Here is a 9,452-nt window from a genome sequence, read left to right on the forward strand (position 1 = left end):
CGGTTATTTCTTTCTCTATAAATTTTTTATCTATTTTCTTTTCTTTATTTTTATTATTTTCTTTTAATTTTCTAATTTCAAATTGTAATATATTTATATCATTTCTTGTTTCTTTTACTTCATTTCTTAAATCTTGAACATCATTTATTCACATTTTTATTAATAATTTTAATTTTTCCATATATTCACTTATTGACATCATAATTTTTTCTTAATCGTCTTTCTAACATATAAGTTAATTTATATCTTTTATCTTTTTTTTCTTCTATTATTTTTTCAAAACTTTCCTTAGCAAGATTTGTATTTACTAGTTCTTCTTTTATTATCTTAAAACATTCACTCTGTATTCTTAATTTTTCACACTTTAATTTTATTAATTGTTTTTCTTTTACTTTTATTTCATCTGGTATTAATATTATATCTTATATTTTTTCTTGTATCTTATTAATATTTGCAATTAATTTATTCAATTTTAAATCTGTATTATCATTTACACTCATACTTTTCTTTAATATATATATTAATTTCTTCATCTTCACATACTTAATTTTTTCATAAATATATATATCTTTTATTGACCCTATTATTAATTTTTCTAATATTTGTTCTTTTATTTCTTTGGGTAATTCTTTAATTATTGTTAATGTCATTATTTTTAATTTATTAGGAATAGGTTCTAAATATATATAACTTCCTTTTTCTTCTTCTAAGTGCCAATAATTATTTATTTTTCTTATTTTAATTTCCATGATTTCTATGACTCTAATACCAATTAGGGGGTGCTACTTTGAGCGAACAAAAATCAAATAAATCTATAAATCTACTAAAATCTTTAACTCTTTAATTAGAGACTAAATTCTTTAAAAATTTTAAGTACTTGAATGGAAAGTTTCTATAAAATAAAGACTTATGTATAATATTTATATAAGGGTATTTTAGATACTTGAATTAGTTTAAGGCTAAAATGGAAAAGTAGCCCTTTTCTTAGGCTATTTTTATGTATTTCTCCCTTCAAAATCCCTTCTAATGGAGAAATTATCAGATGTAGATGACAAGGGGATTCTTTGCAACGTCTAGGTGATTTAGGGGGGTTTCATCAAAATGAAAGATTATGGAGTATTCCACAAAACAAAACAAGTTACGAGTATATTATGCTAATTACCATTTTTATATTGCATGTCACATTTTATGCTATACAAGACATCAAAATTTGTGTCAAAATTACGCCCGTGCTTGGTTTAACTAAAAAATTAATAAAAATAATATTTCTTAAGGTCGACAACTCTTATTAATTTTTCAACCATACATTTTATCCTTTTTTTTAAATCAAAATATATTTAAAAACTTATTTTTAACTAAACCAATCATGGGCAAATTGTATGAGCCTCAAAAGTTTAACAAAATTCAAGCAATCGTGGGCGAGCAAATTCAAAAGGAACCCTCCAAGGGAATAGAGGAAAACAGTGTGCTTTTTCCTTTTTTTCCTTTTTTTTTTTTTTTTTCAATCCTATTCAAACATGTAAAACGTGTATCGTATTTACTATTTAGGTCTTAGATTTGAATAATCTTTTTGATAGGGTCTTAAGAGTCATCAGTCATAGGTAGAAATAAAGAGGTCATGGCAACGAGTTATATCTAAAAAACAGCATTCATAACTTTAAATAAATTAAGGTTCAAAGAGGTTGAACTTATGGACCGCACTAATCTTGAATATTTTTAAATATTCGACAAAGACAAAACAATAACGATAGAAAGAAAGTTTAATCGTACAACATATACATCATTTTTTATATTTTTCTTTATATTGTGTCACATGGTATAACACCATTGGATAGTTTAAAAATAAAAACGATTTTCTGGTCCACATTTTTTAAAAAACAAAGGCAATATAAAAAAGAATGTAAAGGATGGACTGTGCATTTAGCATTATCGAAGAAAGCTTCGAGATATCATGTTGATAGTTGAAAAATATTATTAGGATGAAAGCTTAACTTCAACGAACAATGTCATATGAAAATTTAATTACGAGATCAAACATAGTATCTCGATAATAGGTATAACAAATAATTTGAAATCAAAGAAAACTGGTAAGTAATCTAATAAGTGATAGCATTCATGTAATTTATAACCATTTCTTCTACAGTTTCTTTTCATGCACGACACAAATATTGAAGATTCATCAACGAGATGGATCGGTTTCCAATTCCAAAGACCAAATATTAGCTAGCTATCTAGCTACAATTGTTAAATTTTACTTTGGAGTTTAGGGTTTGGAGGAGTAATCACAGTAAGCTTGAATTTGGCGCACCACCTTTCAATGGAAATTCCTATGATGGGTGCATGCAGCACACGTGAGAAAGCTCCATGGCTTCCTTCTTTTCCAGCCGGCATGAATTCAAAGCATCCATTGATTGCATATTTCCCTATACTTACTGTGTGATTTTTCCTGCAGTCTTCTTCGTACGTGATTATACCTTTCCTTCATCAAGATCCCACTCGTTTATCTTCCTGGTTCCCCTTTCGAATTCATATGCAAACTCAATTCTTCAACACAAGTTTCAGAGAAAAACTAGCAGGAAAGAAAAAGGAATTTTCAGTTCTACGGATGGTTCTTGTGGTGGTATTATTTAGAGAGCTGCAGAAAAAGTGGTGGTGCACAATAGGCTGCAACGGGTGACGCAGCCAAATTAATTCATTTCTTGCCTCCGTTGGTAGATTTATATAATAGTTCAAGGGACTCAGAATGAAAAGGTGTGTTTATAGTTAGGTCATAATAATGCAGGGTCACCGTTCATGACAACATATGATACATCATTTTCCCTACTTATATGATCATCTTTGTTCCAATCTTAATCTTTATCCGGGTTAGGGGATCACAAATAAAATTTATAGGGTACCTTCTAATTAAAAAAAAAAAAATGCTAAACAATTTTTTATTTTATTTTATTTATTTATTTTTTTCAAAATCTAGAGGGTCACTTGACCTTGTAAACCCCCGCCCCCCCAACCCCAAGGTCTGCCCCTGTCTTTATCGTCTCGATTATCAGTTCTTCGGTTGCGGTGGGCCAGCGTTGTCTAAATAGATGAAAACATGCAATTCCTAGATTATAACCAACCTGCAATTCGCATTTGATAGAACGGATTGAATAAGTACTCGACTAGGGGAAAGCTAATATTTTGTTATACTGTCAAGTCGTGCATGCAAAGCATGTTTTTCTACCATAAACTAAGCCATGCATTAGCGCAGAGAGAAATATTTACTTATTGAATTGTAACGATCAAGTAAATTCCTGGTGTCATAACTCATAGGACAAACTTTCCGCAATATCTCCAACAATATAACATCATAAGCAGGACATTCTAATACAAGACAGCGGGAGGATTAAGGAATACCTCTTTGGGACAGAGTCTTTTTCCGATAAATATATTGTGGCTAGAAAAACTCAAATTCTAAATGCTTTCCTGCATCACTGAATTCCAGAAATTTTTTCCCCTTCTCTAGAGATGCTATATGTGAAATTCCATCATCAAAGAACTGTGGAATTTGAGGTGGAATGGCACAGCGTATCAAAGCCCAATTGAGACCCTGAAAGAATGGGTGCTGTTTGATCTCGGCAGCTCCTGTTTCCGTGCCTAACCGATTCTCAGGTTCCTTCATCAACAGACCTCTGATGAGATCCCTTGCCTGAAAACTAACAATTGGACCATCGGGAAATTTGAGGTTCTGAAATACAACATTTGCTAATGTCTCTTCATTTCCAGCACCTTTAAAAGGTGTCTTCCCATAAAGAAGCTCGTACAGGAAAATCCCAAATGTCCACCAATCAACGGCACTCCCATGTCCTTCTCCTTTGATGATCTCTGGAGCCAAGTATTCATGTGTACCGACAAAGGAATTGGACCTAGCATCTGTTGGCTCAGCCACAAGCTGAGGTAAGGATCTAACCCGAGCAGAAGCTTCAGCTTTTAGCTTCCTTGCTCTTGCTGTTGCAGGTAAAAGTCGAGGGCTAAAGCACGAAACCTGGCATGATGGTCCAGAACAGAAAGGATCAATGCAGTTAGATCCTGCACAAGGTCCAGATATCCTAGGTGGCTCCATTCTTGATGAAGATGATCTTAGAAGGGTTGGGCTTACAGAACATCTAAGTGACAGATCAAAATCAGTTAGCATGATGTGACCATCTTCTCGGACCATAATGTTTTCTGGTTTGAGATCTCGATACACAATACCAAGCATGTGCAAATATTCAAGAGCAAGGAGAACCTCAGCAACATAGAATCTGCAAGTATCAGGCATTAAAAGAATAGTAATACAAAAGCTAACAGAAGAATAATGAAGTAGTTAAAGATATTCAAATAATATCCTAGTCTTTCCCTCCTTACAATGATTTTTATGTTATACATCAAAGGGTTCATATGTAATACCTATAAGCAGACTGCTACAAGATTCTCTTTTCTTCCTTTTTTCGAGCTCCCCAGATAGAAATCTAGAGTTTATAGGATTCCAATATTAAGTTGGAAATTATAAGAATTCCCCAAAAGTGAATGTTTATTATCTGAGTTTTACAATGTGAAAGTCAAAGCACGTAGGCTTCCAACAGTATTAAGTACACAACGAACCCCAATGACATAGTACTCTCATCAGACAACAATTTGCGATTATACCCAAGTTAAACTAAGAATGTAATATATATAAGTAAGATTATATCCGCAATTTATCCGCCAACTCGCAATATAATAAATCAGATCAATTTAAAGTTCCAATTCCTATGTCTATAAAGTCTATAAAATCTACTGAAAGCAGTTTTAACAACTTCCATAAAAATTTTAAACTTTGCTTCGTATTTCTTGGCTTTGTACTGTCTTATTGATTTATTATTAAACTAACAGACATGATTGGCACTTTCAATACTAATATCATTGATGACTGAATTTTTGCAGACAAATAATGCAAGGTGCTAGAGTTGGGCCTTGAAATTATACTGCACCTTGCTGCCTCTTCGGAAAAATATCTGTCAGGCTGCGTCTGGCGAAGCACATGTAGATCTCCACCAGGACAATACTCCATAACTAAACAAGACAAATTGTTTGAAGTAAACTGGGAATATAATGTCGGGAGAAATGGATGGTCCAGCATTCTCAGAATTTCTCTCTCAGTTTGAGCCCTAGGCATCTTCTTTCTTTTTGCCAAGAATTCATTATCCATAACCTTTATTGCAAACATGCATTTTGTTCCAATCAATTCAGCAAGGTAAACTGTACCAATGTCCCCAGAACCAAGTTTCTTCAACAAATTAAAATGACTCAGGCCAAGGAATCCATATTGAGTTTTTAAGCGGTTAATGGATGCCCACCTTAAGTCCTTTGACATGTGCGGTCTACTGCTGCAACTCGACCCACTTAGACTGCTCTCTTCACTGAGGCTTGTAGTGCTGCTACTAAACTCACAAATGCTGCTCTTTGAGCTTCGAGAAAAATCTCCTCTCTCTCTCGATTTAGAGATTGTGTTAGTTTCTATAGGAGTGCCTTTATTATCACAATCATTTGGAATGAAGTCTTGTTTGCTCGTATCAAAGTTCTTCTCGCTTGTATTCACTTTAGCATTGGTTATTACATGGGAATCCTTGTTAGAATCGTCTGTTGCATCTATCAAAGCACATTGACACCTTTGACAGATCAACTGGCCAGATCGTTGATCAATACCACTATTTACTTCATGAGGTGTACTAGAATCTTCAGTGGTTGATACAGGCATCTTCTTTGATTTCTTTATGATGAGATTCTTGTTCCTGATGACTGGTTTGACAACCCGAGAGGTGGTTCTTGTTGACTTGATGTCCTTATTGCTTTTCCCAGGACTAGATGAAGGTACGGTCTGCAACCTGCCTTTGTGTCTAAGCTTAGATGCTGCTTTATTTGGAACTTTTAAGGGTGATGCTGAATTTTTATTTAAACCAATTGCTACCTTTTCCAGGTCAGAAATATTATAGTTTGGTTTCAACGCAATATCACCAACACCATTACTGGATAAAGCAGAAACTATAGTGTGGCTTTCTTCAGGCAAGGGTGCTGTTTCTAGTGATTGATCCTCAGCTTCTGATGCTGGCCGAATGTCATGATGGCCATAAGAAGATTGTACAGTCTCAATGACCGATGCACCAGGAAAATACAGAGAAGAATCAGCCCTCTGATTTTGTGGCTTCATCTCAGGCTCCAATAAGTGCTGAGGCAGTTTCTTGGCAGAAAATGTAGCAGTCTCTCTGTTCCCAAGAGATGTTCCAACTTTATTTTCCCTACAGTCAGTAAGTGATCGGTCAGATTCACCCAAAGTGCATTCTGCACTCTTTATGTTCGGTTTAACCCCAAAACTATGAGAAGAATGGACACTTTGGGTTGGGAACTTAGCCACAGGTTTCTGAAGGAACTGTGGAGCCTTTTCCAAATAACATGAGGTACCTTCTTCTGGCACCTGAGAAATTTCAAGTCCCTGCTGTCCGCCTTCAGCCACAGAAAAGCCAGATTCCCCAGCTTCAATTACAACAGACCTGTACAGGTTTGTGATCATCCCGACTTCTGAGATCCTAGGAGAAGCTGGTGCTGATATCCGTTTCATGGCAGCCATCTCCGCTGCCTGAGAAATGCAGAGCCCCCTTAGCGCCTGCTTCAGAGACACTGGCTGAGAAAATCTAATTGCTGGTGAATGAGATCCGCCAGCCCTCATTGGCCTCTTTGAGGGATTTCTTCCCGAGTCCAAGAGATCCAGACTCTTGGATGACCTGAGATTGATTCCCTCAAAGAGTGTAGTAATATCATTTCCCAGAGATTTATTACGTCCTTTATTCTGAATTGGAGGCTTCCTATCTCTGTCGTATGCTCCTACATGAGAAAATGTTTGACGTCCACGAGTAGGAATCTGTTCTTCCTTCATTTCAACAATTTCAGAGCTGCCAGAAAAGGAACCCATTACTTAGAACTGATTGCTATGGGATGAGTCGAGAGGATTTAGACCTTCTCCGGCCCTTGCTGCCCAACCTAGGATCCTAGCATTTATACCAATAATTTTTCAGAAATGAAGACTCCAACTTCCACCAAGCTCCACCAACATTTTTCACTCAATTGAGTCTCAAAAACTTGTCAACAGTATCTACAGCAATTATCAGGAATGACATAAATCAACTACCTCAGATATCTCCTGTTATCGAACAAAACGAAGAAAGGTTATATATCATAAAACCCAAATAATTGTAAGCATAATTAAGCACGCTACAAGGATCCATATTTACAGTGTTATCATCTCATTAAGAATTTAGAAATTCAATATTTATCTAGACAAAATTAAACTTTAGCATTAAAGTACATGATTCCAAATCAAAATTTATAACTCCAGAGTCCATTTAGGGAGTAAAAGTAAAAACTCAAGGGTAACTTCCTAAAAATAAGAAGAAATCATTTCAGATTAGTTCATCTACCAAAGGGAATTCAAATATTATAACAATGAGTATGTACGCAAAAGCAGAAAATACAGAAACAACTTTATTATAAACTATTAAATAGCTAAATAAAAAGATAAAAGAAGAAACTTCAATAGGGAACTAGAACTCAAGAAATGAAACTCAACAAACACAAAAAAAATTTCAACTTTCAATAATGTGCTAAAATAAATGTACCTAAAGAATGAAGCGCTCTAATCCCTCTGTAGATTAACTAATATAGACTACAAACACTACCCTTTTTAAAAGATTTCAGTTGTTATAACGTCAAATTTATTTATTTTTTTCTTCTGCGAAAAGAAACAAGAAAACCCTAAAGAGGACAATAGATTTCCAGCGAAATTCGGTGGTTAGGATGGAAGAAAATATTACAAAAGTCTACTGTCTCTCTCTCATCTCTCTCTCTCTCTCCACACCATTATTCAAACAGATTCTTCGTGCTTTCAATATTCTGCCGGGGAAGATAGAAAAAAAGGTCTACAACCTATGAATGTATTGTACTTTGGTCCCAGACATTTAAAATAGAACGTTCGCGTCTTCAACTTTTCAGTATAGGTAGCAAAGAGTTTTGAATAGAAAATAACTAATCGAAATGTTGTTAGAAAATAATGATTTTTACTTTTCCTCAGAGCAGGCGTTCTAACTATAGACGGGGTAGACGAGCGTCTAAGGTCATGCCTTGAGGTGGCCCCATAAAAAAATTTATTAAGCCCTTGTTTGGTTTTTATTGAAATCAAATTTAGGAAAAAATTTAATGTATTTTGAAATAATAATTTTTTAAAGAATATATAATTAGAAAAAAATATATATTTAGATTTACGTGTAATATTATTTTACTAAATAATGTGTGACTGAAAATAAAATAGAGAAAAGTGCCCAAACAATAACTAAATCTATTATATTTATAGATAGTAAAGAAAATTTTAAAAAAAATTATATTCTTCAAAGCACAAAAAGGTTTTTAGTACATTCGTGACTTTTCTTTTTTTCGTTTTAGGGCGTCCCTTCGATTTCTCTTCATTTTCTTTATGTGCTGTTGCTGCTTCTTCTTCTTCTTTTTTTGGATCTTTCAACTCTTATTTAGGCCCTATTTGAGCCCCCATTAATTTGAAGAAATATATTGTGGAATAATGATTGATGGAAAATGTGTGAGGGAAAGATTTTTGATTTGCGTATAATATTATTTTAATAAAAAATGTATGATTAAAAATAAGTACTGTAAAAAAAAATGAAAAATAAAGGATGGCAAACACAGGCTTAATAGTCTTTGCTTGTTTAGTCATCCTTAATTCCTCGTCTCCAAATTTCAACTCTCAGTAAATTCTCTTGCTTGGTCTTACATTATTTGACATTAAGGGTCTGTTTGGTTGTAAAGGTGGAATTTGAGTGGAAAGAAAGCGAATTTCAGGAAATTGAATTGATGTAAATTGTTTTCCTGAGAATTGTAAATTATTGTGTTTGATTGGTATAATTTTTTACATGAAAAATGTTTAAATTAAAGTGTTTTTTATATCCATTTGACTTTATTTTACATGAAAATTGTCAATTAAAGGGATAGAATTTACCCGTATTTGAAATGAAATTTGTTTCCATTGTAAAAAAAAACAAATTTTTTTAAGAAAATCATCTATCTTTTGGTGTTCGTTTGGCTTTGTTTTACATAAAAATTATCAATTAAAGGAAAATATTTATTTTCAATAATTTTTAGAATTTGTTCACATTGTCAAATATAAAACTGGTCAAATCTTCCGATTGTTATGAGCTTGTTTGGAATTGATTTTGATAATTGATTTTTTGACCGTTAGGAGAAAAGTGGAGTCCACCTATAAGAGAATAAGTCAAATATGATGGCTGAAATAGTGAAATAAAGGTCAAAAAATCAATTTTTTGGAAGAAAAAATCACTTTCAAACAGGCTCTATGTTCCATTTTTTTTTTTTTTTTTTTTATTGTTTTCAAAACT

The 9,452-nt window shown here is 33.4% G+C and overlaps 1 protein-coding gene across 3 annotated transcripts; it reads right to left on the minus strand.

The window, feature by feature from the left end:
- Nucleotides 1–2,058: 2,058 nt before the first annotated feature.
- LOC111412817 (serine/threonine-protein kinase D6PKL1-like) lies at nt 2,059–7,912 on the minus strand. 3 transcript variants are annotated; one of them, XM_023043719.1, is made up of 4 exons: nt 7,668–7,912; nt 4,989–7,192; nt 3,394–4,280; nt 2,059–2,569 (listed from the first exon to the last, which is right to left on the minus strand). In XM_023043719.1, exons 2-3 carry the CDS (start codon nt 6,962–6,964, stop codon nt 3,434–3,436), a joined length of 2,823 nt encoding a protein of 940 aa, XP_022899487.1. In that variant the 5' UTR covers nt 6,965–7,192; nt 7,668–7,912; the 3' UTR covers nt 2,059–2,569; nt 3,394–3,433. The 3 variants fall into 3 exon arrangements, with proteins under 3 accessions (XP_022899487.1, XP_022899491.1, XP_022899483.1); XM_023043723.1 differs by having other exon boundaries at nt 2,059–2,573; XM_023043715.1 differs by lacking the exon at nt 2,059–2,569 and having other exon boundaries at nt 3,239–4,280; nt 7,668–7,911.
- Between the last annotated feature and the right edge of the window lie 1,540 nt (nt 7,913–9,452).

The sequence above is a fragment of the Olea europaea genome, chromosome 2 (assembly GCF_002742605.1).
Source record: "Olea europaea var. sylvestris chromosome 2, O_europaea_v1, whole genome shotgun sequence".
Classification (NCBI taxonomy): Eukaryota; Viridiplantae; Streptophyta; class Magnoliopsida; order Lamiales; family Oleaceae; genus Olea; species Olea europaea.

What these genes read in the sequence shown, in the direction of transcription:
- LOC111412817 (XM_023043719.1), bottom strand. Translation starts at nt 6,964, where the DNA reads ATGGGTTCCTTTTCTGGCAGCTCTGAAATTGTTGAAATGAAGGAAGAA. An exon ending in TTTTCCGAAGAGGCAGCAAG is followed by an intron (nt 4,281 to 4,988) that starts GTGCAGTATAAT and finishes TGATACTTGCAG; the next exon opens with ATTCTATGTTGCTGAGGTTC.